Raw genomic sequence first — 24,888 nt, 5'->3', positions numbered from 1 at the left:
AGATACCAACAGTGTTCCCATTAAAAGTGTAGAGTGTAATAATGAAAAAAAAATGCAAAGTCTCTTAAGTATCCCGACAATTAGACTTTTACTGAAGCTGAAGATTCTAAAAATTAGATTGATGATACCCACTCTTTAAATGAAAAGCCAGAGAACGCATTCCCAAATTCTATCAATCAACTCCAGGTTTTTACTGGAAAAATAAATCTTCCGCTGTCCAGGAACTCAAGATTTTATTATCTTTTTATTTAAAATTATTGTCTACAAATTGTAAAGAATGTGTATGTGAATTTTCATTGAAAGGTTGAGGATAATCTCCTACATAGTCATTCCACTTGAGAAACACTTCATATTACTCATTCCTGATAAAGATCTTGTTTTCAAGTATGTTAATTATACAGTGACCTACTATGTCAGTCATGTGATAAGCCACCGTATGCAAATGTTTTTCAAATAAATTCACCATTTCGCTTTATTTGAATATATAATAACTTTTGTGTGTATGCATGATGGGCTCATGCAAACGGACTTCACTCCTATCTAATTACATATGTTAGTAATGATTAATAATCATAGAATTATATGCAATATAAAAATATTGGCCCTCATATATGTACCCCTTAAGACTGAAACTAATTATAGGGAGGTGGAGCGAGTGGTTAGCGTGTCGGCTTCACAGCTCTGGGGTCAAGTCCAGGTCAATCCATCTGCGTGGAGTTTGCATGTTGTGGGTTTCCTCCGGGTACTCTGGTTTCTTCCCACATTCTAAAAACATGCAAGGTAGGCTGATTGGACACTCTAGTTGCCTCTAGGTGTGGGTGTGAGTCTGCATGGTTGTCACTCTCCTTGTGCCTTGCGATCGGCTGTACACCGATTCAGGGTGGCCCCCGCCTCTGGCCTCTAGACAGCTGGGATTGACTCCAGTACCCCCCACAACCCTCATGAGGATAAAGCGGGTGAGAAAATGAGATTAGATTAGATAATTATAGGGAATTACACAGCCTAACAAATGCTTTTGGAATGATTGTGAAGATGAATGAGTGTTTGAATGTACATTTGTTCAACTTCTGCTGAGACAGAGGTGCACCAAAACTGTATTTACCAATATACCGTAAATATTAAGTTTCCTATTGAGCAGATATTTTGAGTCAATTTTATCAGCTCTGGCTCTGTTTGGTGCTTTAATTAATGGTAGGGCAATTTGTTCCTGGGTCAATTTTATCAGCTCTGGCTCTGTTTGGTGCTTTAATTAATGGTAGGGCAATTTGTTTCTGGCAGGCAAGTGTACGGCAATCACATGATTTTGGAGTTATTTGAGTGTGGGTGTGCGCACAGTCAGTGTAGGCGTATCAGATGTGCTATAAGCCACTTTTACACCGAAGCCTATGCAATAAAATTATTACCCCCAGGTTATCTTTATTGTTTGGTTAAGTCCATACCTACTGTATTTCTTAAATCAAGTTCATCCCCATAGCCCTGTGACCTCCCGGATTATACTGTCAATATTAATGACATTTGTGTCTCTAATTTATGTAGTAATGGGCCGACCATGGACAGACTGGCCTAGTGTAATAGAACCACTGTTAATCTTGGAGTGTATTAATAATGAGGAATTACTAATGCTCCCCTTTTCCCACAATGCTGTCACTCTTCATTCCCCAAAAATGCTCGTGAATACATGTCATATCATTCAAACTGTGTTGTCCAGCAAACTTCCCGTATTACTGGTAATCAAGAAAAATAATGAGAAAATAAATGATCTGTGGACACAGCCCTCGAAGACATATAATTCATCTGATTCCCAGTGCATCAGAACAAATACCTTTTGATTGTTTTCAATCTCATGGTGTAGGTTTGCAACCTCCTTATTTAAATGTGCCACTTCCTTTTCCAGTTGACCACGTCGGTTTAGGTGTGCATGGCAGGAAGTGACAAGACTTTGCTTCAGATTGGTCTTTTCTTGGTTTCTGAGAGGAGCAGTGCAAACACTATAAAATGATTGATGACATTTTGCAAGTTATAATATGCACTATCATGTGCCATTTGTAATTAGAATAGACCAAATCAGAAGCAGAGATGAAGCAGTAGAGGAACATTGGAAGGGCATCAGAAGAGGGACAAGTACAGGAATGGAATCGGCAAAGAGTTTTCATATAGATGCTGTTATTACTGTCTCTCCAGCTCTGATTTCATCTGTAGAATAACCTTTTCACACTCCACAAGGCGCCCCACCTGCTCACTGCAGCTCTAAAACCCACACATGCGCACACAGACACATACACAAGTACAAGTACATGACTATATTTGTCACTGTCAGGCTCAGCTGCAACCTACAAAGATGTCTGCATTTGTTCATTTTGGCATCACTCAAAACATGAAACGTGTATTATTTTAATAAAATGATAGTGTGTTGGGAATCTGCGGTCTTACCTTCTGCAGCTGCTGCTTATAATTTTGCAGCCTCAGGTAGTCTTCATTTGTGTGAGAGTGACTCTGCTGATAAAGTCGCAGGTCACACTCCAACACGACTTTCTACATGCAGAGGAGAACAGAGATAAAGGTGGGAGGAAAAGTCGTTCTAAGTAGATGTCAAAGAGTTGCTTATCACTACACTAAAAAGCAATGTTTTGTTGCCCTTGCAAGTGTGCTATGTTGGATCATCCACAAGTTCAGGCACTATAGGTGTCATTGTCGTAATGTAAGAATGGAAAAACACAAATCCACAAATGCAATCTGTATATTTCAAGATGAGGGTACATATTTTAACATTAAAAATTAAGTACACCATTAAGGAGAAACATTTATATGGTTGTGAACACCTAATCCAGAATAGGAGTGTTTGACCATGCCAGAGGTTGGGGTTACCTGCCCTGTTAATTTTAAATGATGAGAATCAGATCCTTATTGACCAAGTATATTTGAAACACTCATGGAATTTATTTTTTGATTTGTTATGTATAGTCAACCACGTATAACATTAAAAAGGCAAATGCAAGAGTCAATTTATAACAAACAAATTAACCACTAAGATAGATATCTCTTCTAACATACATGAGTATTATTAGAAAGCATAGTGTCTTAAAAAACTAATTGCATCTGTTGTGACTTGTGCTAAATAGTAAACAATCCCTGTCGAAATATTTTTTGTTGATTTGAATGTAGGAAATATCACCAGTAAAAATATCAAAAAACAACTGAAAGGTATTGCAATTCCTAACTTTTCATTGTCATCTTTTTCATGTTTAATTGACCTATCCATTTTCTATATGATGTGTTTTTACATCCTACTAATTTCTTTTTAAATGTACGTTTGATTTCACATCTATTGTAATTTTTGACATTTAAGCATTGATTACAAGGCAGGCTCTGCCAAGAACAGTGAAGAGAATAAGCAATGTGCAAAAGCTCCATTAGAACTCCCAACCTCTTGAAAGGCGCGTCACAATCAAAGTCATTAACCAGCATAATAAAGAGCCTGAGATACAGCCATTCTTCAGCAACCTAACTCTTTTATAACCAACAGATTAAAGTTGATTGGATTAAAATGACATTCTTCCCGTCTGACCTTGGCAGCAGCAGTTAAGTTCATCCAAATTAAATTTCTCCATAATAAAGATGATTCATATATTACTTGATGTAGTTATATTTTAAAAAAAGAAAAGAAAGCAAAACAGAAAGCCCAAAAGCAAGCAAGACAGTAAGAAATTAAGTAAATAAGAAAAAGAGTAGGGAGAACATGTGACACGTACTAGTGTTCACATGAACAAATGGAGGTGCACTTGGGTACAGTCTGCGTGCAGTCTGGAGCATGGAAGAACTACGGCCCGCGGGCCACATCCAGCCCGCTACGCCTTTTAATCCGGCCCGCCGACGTTTTCCAAATATTGTTTTTCCAAGATGGCGCAGTCATGCAGAAGCCAGTGGCAGTGGCTCTGTACACTCCTATTTGTTTTTAGTGTTTTACAGCCCCTCTATCTTTTTTTAAAGTACATTTTATTATTTCTTAATACATTCCTTTTTAATTTACTTTGTACTTTATACTTTTTACTTTAATGATGAGTGATGTTCACACCTTAGTCCTTTTTCTTCTGTTTATGTTTCATATGTACTGTTAACGGATGTAGTTTTTTTATATGTATCATATCTTGTGCTGACCCCGCCCATCTATCAAAATTTTAAAGTCAATGTGGCCCCCGGCTCAAAAAGTTTGGGTAAAAGGGTAAGAGAGGGGTGCTGTAGCAAGGCTGTGATGTATATCGTGAACAATGAGTGTGTGTAGTGGTCTCTCTTAGTGCCCGGGAATAACCTGCCAGATTGTTCAAGGTGCCCTTCTCTTCATCCAAAGATAGTTGGAAAGGCTCCAAATCAAATATGACTATATATAAAGGACAAGCGCTGGAGATAATGGATGGAGAGTCATATCAATAAAGTTTGTAGGAAGACACATGATGGTTGTATGGCCTCACCTGCTGCTTCAGAGTGTCCACCTGTGCTTCTAGACCACATACGAGGCTTTCCAAGTTTTCCACCTTTTGCTGACTCTCTTTCAGCAGATTTTGACCGACATGAAGCTCATCCATCAATTGCTCTAGGGCCTCCTGCGAGCTCTCCCATTGGCCCACTTTGTCGTGGTGACGGCGCTTCAACTCTGTTACTTCTTCGTTCACTAAATGGGTTGCTTGTTGAGACTCTCTTAGCTTCACATTAGAAATGATTTATGTGAAAACCAACAATATGATAATACTATCACAATCTAATCAAACATATCCCACCTGCTGCTGGGAATATCGTAGTTCCTCAGATAAATGTTTCACCTGTCCTTGCACACTGTGGAGCTTTTCCATTGTTGCAGTATATTTCTGTTTATAAATCAAAGCCATTCCTCTTTGTTCTTCTACTTGCAAACAGTCTCCTTTTAATTCTTCTTGAATTCTTTTCACCTGCTGGTGGAGGGGAATTAGATCTACTTGCTGCTTTTGTAAATCATTCTCTGATGTTGCAAACTGAAAGCAAATGGAACATGCATGCAAATGAGTACAAATCTTGGTTCAGTAATTACGTAGAACAGGTACAAGTTGATAAAGTGGCCTACTAGGCTCAATAGATTACAGACAGAGTTCCTTAAAATGCAATTAAAACACTACAGACACTGCTTCTCTCAAACCACTGCTGTCATAATGACAAAAGGGAATCCTGGAGGTGAAACCAAGCTTAATCCTGGTGTTACACCAAAAATCTCACCACAGCTCACCTCTCGAGGGGCGAGGTTGAGAAAGTTAAACCGGCTCCAGTGCACTCATCTCGAGTTCATCCTTATTAATGCCACTATAATCTGGATGAGAACCTAGTGGTTTACAACTAATGACAGCCAACTAGTTCGATTGCAGAGGTCCATCACAGTCTGGTTTAACTGTGGATTTGCTCAGTCACATTTTAAAATGATTTGCTGTCCATCTTAACAGAAAACCTGCACACGAATTGGAAGGAAGGAAGAATTGGTGCACCACTAACTTTAAATCTCTAAAAAGAGAAAGGAAAAAAGAGTGAACGAACTTAGGGAACCTTTTGTAGTTGGCTGCCAAATTTATTTGGACAGTTAATTTTAAAGCACACTGTGTTTTTACATGGAGTGTATTGTTTTATTATTCTAAAATAGTGTGTTTTTCCGTATTATAACATCAATACTATGTGCAGTTGAAATGGTTAGATAAATATCATTTTTTCATTCATATTCCATAACATATCTCCTTGAAAAGGTCACGGGTGTTGCTGTAGCCTAACCCAACTGTCTTTGGGCGAAAGGCAGACTTCACCCTAGACTGGTCGCCAGTCAATCGTTATGCACACAAAGACAAACAACCAAACACACTGCCACCAAGTGGGAATCAAACCCAAACTGGCCACACCAAAGTCAGCTGGAAAAACCACTGGACCTTCGGGTGGCTAGTTAAATATCTCTTTCCTAATTTCTGGATGAAAAACCTTGGAATTAGGTTTAATGGGAGAACCATGGCTGTCTTGTGATCCTAATCAGAAGGATTTTTTTTAGGATATAAACAAGCTTCATTCATGCAAGATGGAAAACAAATCACTTTGACCATAACAACCTGATGTTTTTAATTCTGTGATCATCAAGTTTTCTCAGTTTTCTTAATTGAATAATAATAATAATAATTTTGATTCATCATTATATTATGATTTTGATAAGTGGCATGTGAATGCACTCATGTTTTAATGAACTATAACCAGAACTTGTTTATTTGTCTGCTACAAAAAATAATTATGTCAATATTACTTTCTGTTTTCCTCCTCTTCACGGCGCTCAATCTTTTAAATTTTAAAGCCAACAGGCTTAGTCTTTGCGGCCATTGACATTTTAGTCAAATATTTGTTGTTCACTCTCTAGAGCTGGGTTGCCAGACTCTACACCTCAAGGGCCCCTATCCAGTCTGTTTTTCATATTGCTCTGCTCCACCACAACTGAATCAAATTATCAACTCATCAGCAAGCTGTCCAGATGCTTGTTAATGATCCTGATTGTTTGATTCAGGTGTGATGGTGGAGGGGGACAGGGAAAACAGACTGGATAGTGACCCTTGAGGACCAGAGTTGCTCTAGAGTGAAGAAGTTATCAATATAGAAAAAAAAAAAGGTAAAGTAAAATGACGAGGATAGGAATACAATTGTGAGTAATAAATAATTTAAATACAGCAATGAGAGCAGCAAGGAAACTTAAAAATCAATGTTTCCAGTTTGAGTCTGATATTTTTCCCAGTTTAGCCTCACTAGAAGACTAGAAAATGTGGACATAGGAAAAACTAGTGACTAATACTCCCTTTGCTTTAGCTCACAACTTTTAAGGATCGGCACTGAGCCTCCTACTGCTGTAATGGAACAGCTCACAAAAATATACCTCCCTAAGGTCGGTGTAGGTGTAAAACAGGTCGATGTCAGATAGAAAAAGCCAACATCCGCACAAAGGTATTAGATGAGCTTTAAAATAGTGACTTAAATAAAGAAAGATAGCCCGTTGTTGAATAAAGAGTATTATTTAAATTAACACACACTCACTTTCAAACTAAAAAAAGTGTTTTTTCTTGCGAGGCAAATAATAAGTAGTAATAACACTTTAAATTTAAGTGACACATTTAAAAAAATAATACAAAAATGGATATCTATTAAAACTGAAGGGGCTCTGAGGGCGAGTGGTTAGCGCGTCGGCTACCCAGTTCTGAGATCGAGGGTTTCATCGAAGGTGTGTTCTGAACTTCTTGTGTGGTGTTTGCATGTTCTCTCTGGCTGTGTGTGGGTTTTTTTCTGGGTAGTCGTTTCCTCCCACATCCCAAAAACCTGCATGGTAGGCTGGTTGAACACTAAATTGCCCCAGGTACGAGTGCCTTGTGCCTTGCGACTGGCTGGCCAACAATTCAGGTTGTGTCCCTCTGGTTCCCATAGTTGGCTGGGATAGTCTCCAGCACTCCACAACAACACTAGTGAGGATAAGCAGGCGGGAAAATGTATGAATTAATAGTATAACTGAATTTATCAATATCCTATCTTCTGTAATACTTCCTCAGTGCGTTTCACCTCTTCTGTCCCTCCGGGCTTTCTTTTTCTCTTGTCGATGCGTGTATTTTGTAATCAGCACTTGTCTGTGTATTTAAATGTGAGTGTTTTGTGGCAGGGTGTGGCAGTATTGCCAATTATCTTCGTTCAGTATGCGCCTTCCCCGTTTAGTTGTTACTTTGGTAACTATTGTCCCAGTTTTTTTCTAACTATTTTTCATTCAAAGTCGTAAGCTGTGCACTAGCACTTTTGTCACCTTTTTCCTGCTTTCCGCATACTGGGGTTCGACTTCACTGTGCACGTGGGGCAGTCATGACAGTCCTAGATTTTTTTCCAGTTAAGTTAATCATAATGATGAAAAACTTATCATAGCGTGGCTGGACCAAAAAAGAAAGAAACAATACATAGCTGAACATCTACTACATTGAATACAGAGAATACATTATTTGGCCATCCCTGCTGTGGTATTTTAAAAATTAATCTACGGAGCTCTCTTCATTTCCGATCTTTCCAATAATTGAAGAATTTGTTGTCATACCTGACCATGACGGAAATAAAAGGGGAAACTCCGCCAAAATGGCAAAGATGAATGCAAACATGCACATGTAAACAAAAATAATGAGATGTGTACCTCCGAGGAAAATGCATGTAGTTCTTCTTCTTGGCATGGATCAAAAACGGCCCCCAGTACATCTTCGCTGTTCATGTACAACATTGTTGCTCTCAGATCATCCCTCTCCTAACAAAGTGTCTCCAGAGACGGCTCTTTGGTCAGCAAGGAGCAGAAAAAACAAGCAATTAGGTACATCTCCACAAAATAAAGCTATTTGTATAGAAATCAAAACAAATATAAAAAAACACCGCCTTTCAATACTAAGATAACAATGTTCAGTTAATGAACAATGTGTATTATTGTGGTTGCAGTATGAGAAACAGCATTCCATTATATATTAGATTAAATGAGAGAGATGTAAACATTGGAGTAGCTAATAAATGCAAAATTTTGATGCAGCACTTTTCTCATTAGATTGTCTAAACTTACCTCAAGAAGCGTCCTCTGAAAGTAGTCATCCTTCTATTGATTTTACACTCAATTATTGCTAGAGGAGGATAAAGTCTACTTGGTATTTTCCTTTTCCTGAGAGATACTTTTCTTACTCTTACTGACATTATTAATTATGAAAGAATCTTTAGCTGCCTTTTTTTTAAAATTGAAAAATAATAAGCATTCCCAATTTCTGTTGGTTCTATTTTATGCAAGGTAAAAGGTACATAGTTAAGAAAATGTGACACAATGAATTAAAATACTAAATTATTTAATTTGTCTTTTAAAATAAATACTGTCGCGTATGGAGGACAATATAGTGAAGCAAACTGGTGTTTATGCTGTTCTTAAAATACAGGGTGTCTGACACCTGCTTTCATGATGTCTCTTTCCTTGGTGAGCTTACATGATTACCCACTTTTACTGAAGGACACCGTGGGTGTGTCAGCATGTGTGGGTTTGTGTACGGCCGCCTACATCTGACTTTACTGGAAAACATTGATTTCTTTGTTTCACATTACAGAATTCACTGTATTCCAAATGTTATCAAGATATATGTGTCTAGATAGTCGGATAGCTGCAGGAAAGCTTTTTAAAATTTTATTTAAGAGAATTTTAAATACGTTTGAACCTACCGTTTGAGTTTGTCAAGCTTTCAGATGAAAATAAGGAAAATTGAATTGATGGATGTATGATAAGATAAATTAAAGAAAATAGAATGCATTTCATCCAAATCATAATGGCTGCAATAAAAAGTTGAGGTCAAATGTATAGATTTAGTTTAAGAGAACACTTCTCTGTAAAACTTTCAAAATGGTCATGTGTGATCAACTGACCTATTAGCTACCTACCACTTTGCATCTCCTACAGGTTTGACGTAATCCAGGGATTGTTATGTCTCAAAATGAGCCCTCGTTTGTAACTGTCCAGGGGGATTGATGGAGTTAACTTGGCTCTTTGACCTCTCACCTTTTAAATGTCAGCAACCACGCTTTTTACGAAATTGCATTAACTGCAGCGGACTAATGAGAAAAACATACATTTGGCGTTATATGTATTACTTCAAACACAATTCATTTTATGTAATGTATGTGGAGTGTTTTGTAAGTGATAGCCAATGAAACAATGATCGAGACATTTACAGTACATATTGACAGAAAACAATGGTGTTAAAATACCGCAAATATAATGACAAATTTCAAATCTCATTGTCATTTATCTTTGAGGAGCATGAGCACAACAATTCCCAATGTGAGTGTGTGATAGGCAGAATGAATGTTGATAAACACCAGAGTATGTTGTGTCAAAACAGACACCTTGTCAAAATGACACGCTAACTAGGTCAATCACAAAGTTTAAGCAGAAACTTTGGAGTAAGAGCTTTGCTTTATGCATATCTCTGCGTGCGGGTGTCTACGTGCGTGATAAGCTCCTGAACGAATCGGCGGGAGGGGACCGCCGATATCGAAGGTATTTTTAAATCAATCAGCTCTTAAGTGCATCTCGGTCTCAGTGTGTTTGCACGAATATGCACGCACACAACACACAGCACAGACAGAATCCCTACTGACAGGCAATGACAAGATAAAGAGAAGAAAGTAGAAAAAAAGAAGGGTAGCGGACGACAAGAGGGGGTGTAATAATATTTGTACAGTTGGGGGTGCGGCTGGTTATGAGGATGAAGTGAAAAAGTATAAAGGCAAGAAAAGAAATGAGCAACAAAATAGCATGAATAAGGTAAGGAGGAGGAAATCGTTAAGCTATTCTGACGATCATAATCATGACTGTGAAAAGGACCAAGTACAGCCTTGAAACCCAGAACAAAACAGAACTTCAAAAACAGCACTTACTTCCCATCACAATGCTCCTTTTGACGCCTTTTAGTCTATATCATAAAACCCATTATTTCACTCTTCATTAGTCTGCTTTGTGAAGGAACTACAGTACATGTGAATGCTTTCAAATTGAAGACTGAACAGGGAATGATCGGTACAAACTGTATAGAAACGGAATATTATTCAGTCGTTTATGTATTGTTTATCCTCACAAGGTTCCCCGGAGGAGGGGGGGGGGGATTCTGGAGCCTATCCCAGCAAACTATGGAACTGGACTTTAGGTAAAAGGAGGAACCGGAGAAGACTAACGCAGAAGCCAAAAAGAAGAACAAAACTGAAGACAATGACAAGACATCCTCCTCCTCTTGATACTCGTGTTTTTTTGGCCAGCTCTTTTTGTTAAATAAATAATAAAATTTCGATTCCTATCCTGAGTTGCGTATATATCAAAAATTTTGATTCCTATCCTGAGTTGTGTATGTATCCAGCTTATAATGGCTTGCTGTTCACAACACCTATATGGGGCTCTTGGGAAGCTAATTATCCATAGCTGGGCTTACAGAAGAAATTATACCAGATATGGGATTTAATTTTAAATGAGGACTGAAGCCTTAGACTATTCCTAATAAGCATAACCCCCCTTTGAGTGTGACACCCCAAACTGATCAAGTCTTGTTATTTTAGCAATCAATATCCTTTGGATCTCCATTCAACTCCTTCATTCTTTCACAGCAACTTTCCTTTATTATCTCTACCTTTATAATATTTTGTCCTGAAAAAGGTGGGGGGTAGCTTTGAACAAATCCTTGATTGGCCAAGTTCCAGCTTCTATTAAGGATTACAAATAGAAATGCAACATTCAAGGACAAAAGACCAAAGGGAGAATGAGAGAGGACTGCAAGAGGTAAGGGCAGATAGTGAATTGGCTAAGAAACAGAGAGAGAGTGCAGAAAAATATAATTGAATTACAAAGATGGAGCAGGGGCCATTTCTAAGCAGGTGGGAGTGAAAAGTGAGAAAGAGAAGGTGATATATTAACTTCTAATAAAAGACAGATTAGAAAGTGGAAGGGAGGACTAACAGCTATGTCTACCTGTGGGAGCTATGACACACACATAAACCTGCAATATGCCCAATGACATTAGCTACCATACTTAGGAGACTAATGGATGAACATTACAATGTGCAATACACTTGTCTGAAATATACACATACATACAGGGACATTTTCAGGTGACGAAATGCCCCAAAAAGTAAATATAAATATATATGTAAATATAATATATATATTTATATATTTATATATATATATATATATATATATATATATATATATATATATATATATATATATATATATATATATATATATATATATATATATATATATATATATATATATATATATATATATATATATATATATATATATATATATATATATATATATATATATATATATATATATATATATATATATATATATATATATATATATATATATATATATATATATATATATATATATATATATATATATATATATATATATATATATATATATATATATATATATATATATATATATATATATATATATATAATATATATAATATATATATATATATATATATATATATATATATATATATATATATATATATATATATATATATATATATATATATATATATATATATATATATATATATATATATATATATATATATATATATATATATATATATATATATATATATATATATATATATATATATATATATATATATATATATATATATATATATATATATATATATATATATATATATATATATATATATATATATATATATATATATATATATATATATATATATATATATATATATATATATATATATATATATATATATATATATATATATATATATATATATATATATATATATATATATATATATATATATATATATATATATATATATATATATATATATATATATATATATATATATATATATATATATATATATATATATATATATATATATATATATATATATATATATATATATATATATATATATATATATATATATATATATATATATATATATATATATATATATATATATATATATATATATATATATATATATATATATATATATATATATATATATATATATATATATATATATATATATATATATATATATATATATATATATATATATATATATATATATATATATATATATATATATATATATATATATATATATATATATATATATATATATATATATATATATATATATATATATATATATATATATATATATATATATATATATATATATATATATATATATATATATATATATATATATATATATATATATATATATATATATATATATATATATATATATATATATATATATATATATATATATATATATATATATATATATATATATATATATATATATATATATATATATATATATATATATATATATATATATATATATATATATATATATATATATATATATATATATATATATATATATATATATATATATATATATATATATATATATATATATATATATATATATATATATATATATATATATATATATATATATATATATATATATATATATATATATATATATATATATATATATATATATATATATATATATATATATATATATATATATATATATATATATATATATATATATAGGTACGTATTACATAGAGTCGAGCAGAAGGCACTTATCAGCCTCCCTCATTCAAGAATCACAGTCATCATGTAATGTAGAAGCAGCCCTTTTTGAGGGGGCTGACATTCAGACAATTAATGAACTAATTGTGCTAACAAGCTCATTTAATGTCTCTGCTTTTGGCAGCCCGTGTGAATACATTAAAAGAGCTAATTCAATTAAGCAGGTGCAGATTTCACAGCTGCGTCCAAAACAAATGGAGAACAATTCTACAGGTGTTGTTCCATTTGACTCTACCGTGAATCTCAGGAACAACCTAGCCATTTGACTCAAAGCTGAATAATATGCAAATCGAGTGTCAGTGCTTTTGTATGTTGAGAGTGTGATCTTCAATAGGCTTCTGGACCTTGGAATATAAATTGCAGCTTAATAGGCTTCACCAGCATTGGCATACTAGAATCAAAATTGTGCAAAATTATGTTCATCCATTCAAACATCAAAATTAGCATAATTTTCTAACTATAAAAAATATACCATAAAAAATATTCTATTTTTCCCAAAATGTTGAGTGCGTCTTATAATCCAGTTTGTTGTATGTATGAAATTAAATTGAAATTTTAAAAAAATGAGCAATAATAAAAATGTTCATAAATAAGAACGAATGGAAAATACAATAAGCATTCATTAGTGATGAGCTTCATACTCTGGTTCATAAAAAAGTCTGAAAAGTATGGTATGCAAAGTTCTTGCATTTTTATTTATTTTGTCTTTCTTACTCAATGTACTAGTCATTCGTTTTCTGTACCGCTCATTCTCACTAAGGTACTGGGTCAAATTTAGCCTGGACCAAGGTAGTTTGGGTAACTGCAGGATAACAAGACCGATGGCTTTCGTCTGGGAGCTACAGCGTCTCTTGAGAACCACTTTGGAGACCAATGCACTAAAACTAGTGAAAAAAGAAATCTGGATGTGGTTGGACTAGATTGAGCTCAACGGCACCACCAATAAAGATAATCTATATAAAACATCTATTGAAATGAAAGTGCTTCTGAAGTTCCAACTTTGCAATTTCTAATAAGGGTGTTGTGTCTAAATTCTATCGTTTATTCATGTTGTATTATACTTATATCAATTGAAGAATGGCACCATTTTGTTAAAAACATTTTGGAATAATATTGGTACGGAACAGAATACTAACTTGTAAACTCATTTCATTTGGTATTCTGTGTTGCTGTACATTTTGTGGCCTTGGTGATATAGTTGATTTTGTGAAACGGTGCTGTGACTGTGTATGTCTGTGCATGCATGTGTGCATTTGCTTTTTGCTCTGCCAGTTGTTACGCCAGCAGGGCCCTTGCATGGTTTACTAAAACACTGGACCCAACGGTTAGCTAAATTCCCATGGAGATGATACTGCTGATTAATTTTCTCATATTTATCGTCCTCACACCTGCCCCCTTTCCATAAACATGGTCTTTTGTTGCCTTATCCTTGTGTACCCGGCTACTGCTGCATATCAAATCAGCTTCTGGTTTAAGCTCTGGATAACCAAAGTTCAATTTTTCTCACAGCTGTGGCTAGGTTTACCGAGTTATACATAAGAAACAAAAATATTTATTGACTTATATATATTTGCCTTTAAAGTTAGCTACAACACAGTACTCAGTCATAAGCAGCACATAAACATAGCAGAAAAATGTGCTTGCCTTGCTCCGTTTAAAATACCTGCATCTTTTGAAACAGACATATTTGCATCGCAACAAAGACAAATAAATACATTTGTTTGGCACGAGATGCTATCTTTGACAAGTGAACATTATTAAGCATAACCCCATGCACATCTGCAACCACATTTAAACGGAATGTTATGGTGCCGAAAAAATAATATATTAGCAATGTGAGGCTTCCGTATCTAGGGTGCATAAAGGCCATTGAAGGCCCCTATTGATGGACACTGACCTTAAACCATCACTCAAATTATGGAGACAGTATAAAACAATATACTAAGAAACATGCATGACTGAACAGCCCAGTGTAAATCATTAATCATAGGTTCATTCAAGACAGGCGACCACTACATGCAAAGGGGGGCACATATACACCCGCCCACACGTACACCCATGCGCAGGAAATAAACACACACAAACACACGGTCCTTATACCTTGCTTTTGTGTGCACATTTGGACTCGTTTACACACCATGAACGTGGTAGAGACAATTGTCCCAGAAACTGTCATGATAGGTGACGCCTTTAACTTTGATTTCTGGCCAACCATTAATCAATAGATTAATTGGATACTCTATAGTATTGCTGTCGATCATAGGCTTACGACAAAAATGAATGGAAATAATAAATTATATAATATTATATAATTATAAGTTTGAATAACAGTAAATTGTTCTTTGTCTATCGATGTCCTACAATTGACTGGCAACCAGTTAAGGTTGTTCGACTACTTCTCTAGGCTGGGATACTCTCCAGCATCCAATGACCCTTGAGTAAGCACACTTTACTTATCTCGTCACAGGGTTCGCTTATTCCAGCTGACTGTGGGCAAGAGGTGGGTATAACTAGAATTGATTTCCGACCAGGGCAGAAAGAAATAAACACCCATTCTCGCTCTCATTTATAACTCCAGAAATGTTTTGGTGACCACATTTATTAGATGTGTTAATCATTTTAATTTTATTTTTTAATCTGTTGTGTACGAGATTGCTTAAAAACTACCAATATAAGCAAAATGTGGCACTTGGAGTCGGCTTGTGGCATTTTTGTCACACATACAAATATTCTTTCTCTTGCAATGTGTGTATAGAGGGAGAGAGAGAGAGAGAGAATAGTCTGTTTCACCCCCATGGAGAAAATTCACCTGTCACCGCCACATAGACAAAATATAAACAAATAAGGTAATACAAATAATAACAGTTTGGAAATTGTATTGATTAGTTCAGGAACACTAGTGTAATTATTTTCAGAATAGGCAGAGAAGTGATCTAAACATCAGCCAGTATTGCCGGTTGTATAGAATTTCATCACTGATGGGACGAATGGTACCCGGACATTTCATCGACGGACAGTTCGTCGTCGGACACTTTGTCCCCGGACGGTTCGTTGAGCGGACTCTTCGTCGCCGGACATTTCGTCGCCGGACATCATATTGGGAAAAACTGCAAGGGACTGGTGGTTACAACAAAAAAAATAAAAACAATGCCAGTCTTTCCTCTCTGCCCTACTTCCATAATCACTAAAGCAAAAACAATGATTTTAATCAAGGCTTTGGTTCTGAAGAGCAATTCATTTTTTGTCAACTCAAGTGATAATGTTGTAATTGCCTTTTCTCCCCTATTTGGCTCTAGACTGACAATGCTGACACCCCTACCAATAGCCACTAACCAATGACATATGAGACAGTGTTGATATTTAGACAGATAAAGCATTGAAAGGATGAGTATCACTGAAAACACAACAAACAAATAACACAAATGCACAAACACACACGAACACGTTCCACAGTGCAGTTGCAGCCCTCTCAGCGCTTTCCTGTCCTCTCATGCTTGGCTTCCCAAACTAATTGCTGCTATTCGTCTGTAGGTGTAAGTCTGTGTGTCAGTACAGAGTACTCCAAGCGCTAAATATTTTACTTTGATTTGCATGTGTGTATTTTGTTTCCATCATTGCATATTTATAAGAAATCACATAAGAATGTAGTAGGGTAACATTCAAATATACAAGAGCTGTCACAGGGCCATAGGCCATGTCTGTCAGGATGTAATACACACTATGTACTCTTCTACACCAGGAATAATTATATTATATTTATATTATTTATATATATATATATATATATATATATATATATATATATATATATATATATATATATATATATATATATATATATATATATATATATATATATATATATATATATATATATATATATATATATATATATATATATATATATATATATATATATATATATATATATATATATATATATATATATATATATATATATATATATATATATATATATATATATATATATATATATATATATATATATATATATATATATATATATATATATATATATATATATATATGTATATATATACATACATACATATATATATATATATATATATATATATATATATATATATATATATATATATATATATATATATATATATATATATATATATATATATATATATATATATATATATATATATATATATATATATATATATATATATATATATATATATATATATATATATATATATATATATATAGCTAGTGTATTTGGTATAGGTTTAGTAAGTAGGGTGAAAACATTATCTTAAGTATATTTAATTATAAGTGTACAAAATTTTACCATTAGTGTGTCGCCACATTCACTTTCAATTGAGCATTATTCAATGCAAAACTGATTTCAACAAACAGGAAAAGACCTGAATGCATGATTTAGTTGCCGTCTTTAGTCCATTGTCTCCTTGCTTTGTTTTCATTCTTTTAAAAATATTAAGATGTATTTATCCATATTCTTGCTCTTCAAATTCTCACAACAAAATTGTGGGACTGATTGCGTTTTTTGGGGCCCATCACAGAAATCTGGCAGCACTGATTAGTGACATTGATCATAGGCTGAGTAGTCAGTTGTTAGTATTTGTATGAGGGTGGTTGTGTGCGTGCAGTTGTGTTTCTGTCTGTTTGTGTCCCACATGATAATTTGTCCGTTTATGTTGCAATGGGGGCTAAACAGATAAGCAATCCAAAGCTCAATCCTTTATCCTGCTCTGATTATAAATCAGCTAGAGCTCTCAGAAGCAATCAGCCACAGCAATCTGCAGCCTGCACAGACACCTTATCAATCAGAAGAGACCATCACACTGTCACCACAGGCACAAACACACAAATACAGACTAAAGAAATATGCCTCCCAACACAACTGTAGAGACACATTTTTTTTATTTTTTTTATATAAAAATTATGCAGCATTTTCCTTTAAATGAATTCCGTTTGTGTTGTCACAAAGTCACAAAATCCAGAGTCCTGCAGAAAACAGCTTGGTTGCTACCAAGCAGTACTCAGTAGTACGTATAATTCCTAAGTAGAATCTGATATTAATAACAGAGGGGAATGTTAATCATGAGCCACTAAAAGGAAAATTTCAAATGAATTAGATTATTTTATGAAAATAAATTCCAAATGGCCTTATGTGGTAGTGGGAAACTCGCACCCAATCCCTTGATTTCTCTTGGTGCCACATCACTCTTTCTTCCAGCCTGTCGCAGGATGGAAATTAAAAAAAAATAAAAAATAAAATGTTCGTTATGTGTGTATTTCTAAATGTGTAATGCACCGGCAAATGCGGCTCCACCACCAGTTTCTCCTCACACCCATTTCACTCGCTTATTCTCACACTGCAGTATTCATTTTTCACCTGCAATTTCATTTTTTCATCAGTCAGACAGCAGGGAGAGAGCGGGCTTGAGGTGGTGCTGCCGAGGTGGGGGCTATGTTTGGGGGTTACTGCCGTGCAGATTCAATTAGGTTCTGTGATTGGGCCACTGGCATTCAGCGGGGTCATTGAAAGGTTAAAGAATTCAGCAGCACAAACATGATTATTGCTCTGTAGCTTTTGATCAGAAGTAAGGTTTGTCAAGGCAAAAGATTGTGAATAAAACTGGAGATCTGGGAACAAATCGAGTGCCGCTTGAGTCGGACCATGTGGGGGCTTTAAATTTTTGTTAAGTTGATTCTGCCGTTGGGTATAATATAGGATATACTGTATTTTGCATGTACATACTCACAGGAATAGTACACTTACACATGGAAGCACGCACGCATGCGCTTGTCCGAGGAGTAGCAGAGTAATAAAGTCCACCTCTGCAGTGAAATTAAAGCTAGTCAATGACACTGTGTGCCGAGTACACACTAAATCATTTTTATACCTAGATAAAACAGCTCTGCACATGTAATGTATCCAATACCACAGAGAGACTATGGAGGCAAAAAAAGAGCATTAACAAAGGCCCAAATAATCAAATATCATATTGGATCTGTCAGATTCTTGTCAGAACATGAGATTAATACTAAATATAGGAAATATGGTTCAATAATACCTGAAGATATTTTTATATTCAAAATGACCAGGCAGAGAGCACATTATGAGATATTGGATTGATAAACAGGCTGGGCTGCTGGGTTGTTCGCCAGGTTTAATGGAACAATAACGTTGCTCCCGGGTTAGCCGAGATTGCATTATGATTTTAATGTGTTTTACAGACATAAGCCCTTCACTGGGAGGAAATTGTGACAATAAATACGTGGACCCGCATTTTAAAACAAAGAGGATTGCATTCAATGACGAAAAATAAAATGTGCGCGTTAGAGAGTGCTGCTTGTCGCCAGCAAAATACTGTTTTTGGCTCAGATATTCATATATACCTATGCAGAGTTCGCTATATGCAGTCCATATTGTTTTCTTTCAAGCAAAGTTTGATATAAAGAAACGATTATGAATAGGACTATGAACTTGTCACAATATTTGAATTGTTTTTAAATACATTCTTGACTGGTTGAAACCGGCATCTGCGCATTCTCTTTAAAGAAAAGGGTTAGGGTTAGGCTCCAAAAAGATTCCCAAAAATGTAAAAAAATGAATAAAATATGGAAAAAAAATAATTGTGAAAAGAAATTCATTACCATACCAATTATCCTCACAGGGGTCAAGGGGGATACCGGAGCCTATCCCAGCCAACTATGGCGGAAGCGGCCTGGGGATTCATCTTGAAGGTATGTACAACATAAGGTTTTTATTTTTAATATAGCATTTGCTAATTTGCCACATTATTTTGGAAACATCCAGTATATCAGAAACGTTTGTTTCCCGATATGAGGCGGCAATCAGAATTGTTACTAATTCTAGTTGATACAGATCATTTCAAATCTCATTCATAAAGTTTTATATACTGATTATTGCGTCCAGATCGGGTAGAAAACTTTCAGACAAGAACTACTTTGACAGTGCCTATCAATTATCAGCCATCAGAATGACATGACCTAATTGGTAGAGTAGCATAGTTCTTCCTATTTCCTGTCATCCACGCAAATCCCTGCTTTGCAAACCACATTCCACACTTAAAATGGGTATTTACATGCCCCACCCCACTGAGAGCAAACAAGCTCATTTAAAAGTTCACATGCTAATGTGTGACATTTAATCCAAACTTTACATGGGGAAAAGGACACGCAACAATAGATTTTGATTCCTTTCTTGTCTGTGAATCTCATCATCTTTTGCTTTCCATATTTATGAGCTTAAAAGACAGGACACTTTGGGGGTGCGAAAGCAATGAGAAGAAGTTTACTGTTTTAAAATAGGGACAGTTTTTGGTATTTGGACTCCAGTGGTCATTAATATGTATTAAATCAACCATGAAAATAATCTTCCCATAAACATCTAAAATATTTTGGTGGAAAACTTAAATAGAAAAGATGAAACATTATTATATCTGTGTAACCTCAAAATACAGGGAATGTTTTATAAAGCCAGGTCACCCTTTCAGAATTTGTAGGGATTAGCATCAGAGTTAACGTTACTTGAGTTCTGTGCATTGATTACACTCAGAGATGTATTTGGCAAGTGTGTTTATATCTCATTCTGTTGACTAGTTTGCCTTGTGATGTATAGGTTCAGTTGAAGAGAAAAATCTATTAGTCTGTGCTAAAATAAATGCATGAATACTTTAGTTGGAAACCTTTCAACAGCTGGCAACTGGTGTCAAATATATCATGAATCAAGTAGCATTTTTTGTTCAGTTTTTCAATCATTCATTTATTTTCTGAACGGATTTATCCTCACTAAAGTAGCGGGGGGTGCTAGAGCCTAACCCAGCTGACTTGGGACTGGAGTAGCCTTTTTCAACTATAAATTAATTAATAAAAGGGTTTGACTTCCATATGGGGACCAAACCACATCAACGCGTCGTTTAAATGAAGTACTGATATGCATGTATAGCGCCTTCTCCCCAATATTGTGGGCTTTATTATTATGTTGATTAAATAGATTACGTATTGTTTGTTTTTTTTGCCGTGCCATACTGATACACTGTCACGTAGTGACACATTGACACTTCTGAACTTTGTAACAAAAGATGTAAGTAAAGTATTTTTTTCCTGTATTTTTTGGATTATAAATTGCAGTTTTTTTTCATAGTTTAGCCGGGGGTGCGATTAATACTCTGGTGCGACTTATGTATAAAATTATTAACACATTATCGCAAAATACACCTCTTGTACATTATCTTCCACACATACATACAGTCACCCCTCGCCACTTCGTGGCTCAAATTTTGGAGTTTGGAGAACTGTCAAAAAAATCTATATTTAAATAAAGTGCTACAAAAATATATCAATGCATTTTGATAAAACCTGAGGAAGAGGTGACACAATTGTATCACTACATTTAATTGGGTAAAATTAGCAAAAACAAAGACAGAAATATGACTAGGAAAAAAAACAATTCTGATTGGTGATCAGAAAAACAGTTTCCCTTAAACTTGCAAGCACACACACACACACGGATATGCACATGCACAGATCGACCAGGACAGGCCAGGGATGAGCACACCCCATCTGATCTGTGGCCCGTTCATTCATTAGACCCCTCCTCCTATTGATTTCAGCTTAAGTAATGAGAAAGCTTATCCAAAAATCTTTAGCGTTTGGGCTTTAACTTAAGGGAATCGATGGGGCCATTTCCCATTTCAAGCAGCACATACGGAGGGATTTTATGTACGGTGAACGGGACAAATCCTAAAGCTGATAAATCAATAAGCCTTTTTGTCGATGGACAGGCACATTTGCACACTCAAAGTCATGTGAACGCAGATGCACGTGCCTGATAAATGGTATTTTTGAAGCAATTAAAGTGAGCTGTAAACATATGAGACCCAATCAATTGGTCAGAGGGGTCTATTATCACGGCTTTAACACTGATTTAGAAGGGGCTTTAAGGAGCCACTAGCTTTAAAAGAGGCACAGTCACTTATGCAGATCAGCATCAAAGGAGAACTGCAAGAATCAGCTACGCTGGCAGTAGATCAACGTAGTACAATCTATTTTGCAAGGTCAAAGTACTTTCAATTCTGTGAAGATTTCAGCCATTTGTCATTGCCATTAAGCAATGCACATGTAAATCCTTACTTAGAGAAAAAATGATTTTACAGGTTTAAAGATATGTGAGTAAAACACTAAGGCAGTGGTTCTTAACCTTGTTGGAGCTACCCAACCCCACCAGTTTCATATGCACATTCACCGAACCCCAACAGTTTCATATGCACATGAACCCTGCTTTAGTGTCATGTCTCTCTCCACCAACACACCTGAATAAAATAATAGAGATCAGTATCACGCTTCTGGACAGCTTGCTGATCATTTGATTCAGGTGTGGGAAGAGGAGGGAAGTATGGAAAACAGACTGGATAGGAGCTCTTGAGGACCAGACTTGGCCACCCCTTCTTTATACAGTTGCTGTTGTCTGTAATCAATTGCAAAGCGGAATTATATATGCATTCACTTTATAATGCCTCTCAAAATGACTTTTGCGTGGGTTGCATCTAAATGGCAGGGCCACTTGAAGTATTTTCAAGATAGATTTTTAGCATATTTCGGAGGTAAAATAGATCATGGATTATGCCCCAAGATGCATTCATTCATTCATTTTCTGAACAGATGCCATAAATTTTAAACTAACGTTTGTATTAGAATTCTTAAAAATTGCATCAGATGATCTCTTCATAATTCATATTTTTAAGCCGTGTGTATCTAGGTGAAATGAGGTGAGGAGGGGGAGGAGATGTCTTCTGGACATTTCTATTTTAGCTGGGCAGACAGGCTTGTTAGTGGGAATAAAAACGAATATACATCTGTGCTGTCTGCTTCCACTTTGCTAAAGGTGAGCCATGTGCACTTGCAAAGCTAACCTACAGACAGCATTTCCCTAAGGTAATTGGTTCTACATTGATATTCATTTGATTCTGCTCTCAGCATCTAAGAGAGGCCTCTCGACATTGATGCTCTGAGCATAGCTTCGCCACAACATGTTAACCTGCTAACTGTGATTCAAACATATTCTGATAGGACCATTTTTTTCCTAGAAAATACTAAAAATCATAGCCAGAGGGTCCATAACCATTTTACTGCATTACCATTGTCTCGGGTTTTTCTCATTTTCAATCGTTTGATGTGCCCTGTTCTTTCACCTCAATGTTTCCGTCTGGTTAGTCCGGAGAGTGTACGTGTGTGTTACTGAGGCATGACATTTCAATTGTGCATCCAATCAAATTGGCAGCGAGTCAGTGAGAAGTAGCCGGGAGTGATGAGATTTGGTGCAAGGTTATTAGAAGGGTTGCCGACCAACCGTTACCATGGTGAATGCTATTCAGTTGTACACCAAGGTCATGACTTCTAACCTCACATTATATAAAACCATATAGGGAGCCTTTTTGGTGAATTTTAGTCTGATTATTTACGGATTATATTTAACAGATTGTTCTGACTCAGGAGCGTTAACCAAGCCATCTTAACTTCAATTAACTTTCAAAACGTAAAATAAAATACTGATATTATGATAAAGCATATGCAGTGCACATCGTCTGGCCCGGAGTTAGCTGGGATAGGTTCCAGCACCCCCCACGAAGGATGAAGGATGAGGATGAAGCGGTTCAGAAATTGAGATGACAGATGTGTGTGCCCTATAGGTGTGAAAATATGGTACATTGAATCGGGCTAATGCCAAAGATTAATAACCAAAGTAAACATTTTCTTCATTTGGCCTTCAAGGCACTTGTTTATTTTTAAATATAACTAATTGCACTATTATGAATGGTAAGGTGCTGAATCCATTATTCTGTGCTGCCAGTTAGTCTAGAACACAATCTGTTTTAGCTCTAATAATTCAAAACATAGCCTGTGTCTTTGTGGGGGGGCTAGGAGTCCGGGTGTGATAAAATATTGAGGGGTGAGCAAGGCAGCTGCAGATGCTAGCTGTCATGTGTGAGCGAATGAATGTTATGACAAGCCTGTTTAAACATTCATGCAGCGAGTAGAGTTTAGGAGGTCTTTTCATTTATACCAATGTGTCTATGTCTCCCCGGTGCAGGCTGCTGGTAGAAGGCATGACAACAGAGCGGAAAAGTTAACATGTTGAGAATACTCTCAGCATGTTATTGGCAATGGTGCTGTTGTACTGAGATCAGGATTCTTCTCAATAATGGTCTCAGGCTACGACATCATGGACTCAGGTTCAATAATCAAGAGTAGTCAAGTTAAACTAGTCTGTGTGGTCCTGCCTATTGGATTGGATTGGATGACTTTATCCATCCCGTATGCGGGAAATTTCATTTATATTTTATACAACAGTATTGTAAATGTACTATATTTTACAATAAATGGACTTTGATCTTTTCTATTTTCTTGAAATTGTGAAAATGTTTTCTCAACACATCTAAAGTGCCAATTACTTCTGCCATTTGTTGTTGTTGTTTTTTTTTTTTTTAGATCTGAGATTCTAATTAGCTGCATAGGCTGCACAAAAGACGGACATCTACACATTAGTAGCACTAATATACCCCAAATGTGAAGGTGAAATATGGCCGAAAAGTCTGCTTAACTGCAAT

General features: G+C 35.0%; 1 protein-coding gene across 2 annotated transcripts in view; it reads right to left on the bottom strand.

Moving 5' to 3' along the window:
- LOC144209964 (uncharacterized) overlaps positions 1 to 24,888 on the bottom strand; it is a 73,790-nt gene that overhangs the window by 30,960 nt on the left and 17,942 nt on the right. For both annotated transcript variants that reach the window (XM_077736546.1, XM_077736547.1), the window contains 6 exons: positions 8,198 to 8,331; positions 4,773 to 5,003; positions 4,467 to 4,697; positions 2,431 to 2,532; positions 2,171 to 2,247; positions 1,823 to 1,967 (listed from right to left, as the gene is read on the bottom strand). In XM_077736546.1, coding sequence (XP_077592672.1) covers positions 1,823 to 1,967; positions 2,171 to 2,247; positions 2,431 to 2,532; positions 4,467 to 4,697; positions 4,773 to 5,003; positions 8,198 to 8,281 — 870 coding nt within the window. In that variant the 5' untranslated portion in view covers positions 8,282 to 8,331. The remainder of the gene's footprint in view (positions 1 to 1,822; positions 1,968 to 2,170; positions 2,248 to 2,430; positions 2,533 to 4,466; positions 4,698 to 4,772; positions 5,004 to 8,197; positions 8,332 to 24,888) is intronic.

Source organism: Stigmatopora nigra, chromosome 16 (genome assembly GCF_051989575.1).
Source record: "Stigmatopora nigra isolate UIUO_SnigA chromosome 16, RoL_Snig_1.1, whole genome shotgun sequence".
NCBI classification, from domain to species: Eukaryota; Metazoa; Chordata; class Actinopteri; order Syngnathiformes; family Syngnathidae; genus Stigmatopora; species Stigmatopora nigra.
This window is presented reverse-complemented; position numbering and strand designations above follow the sequence as displayed.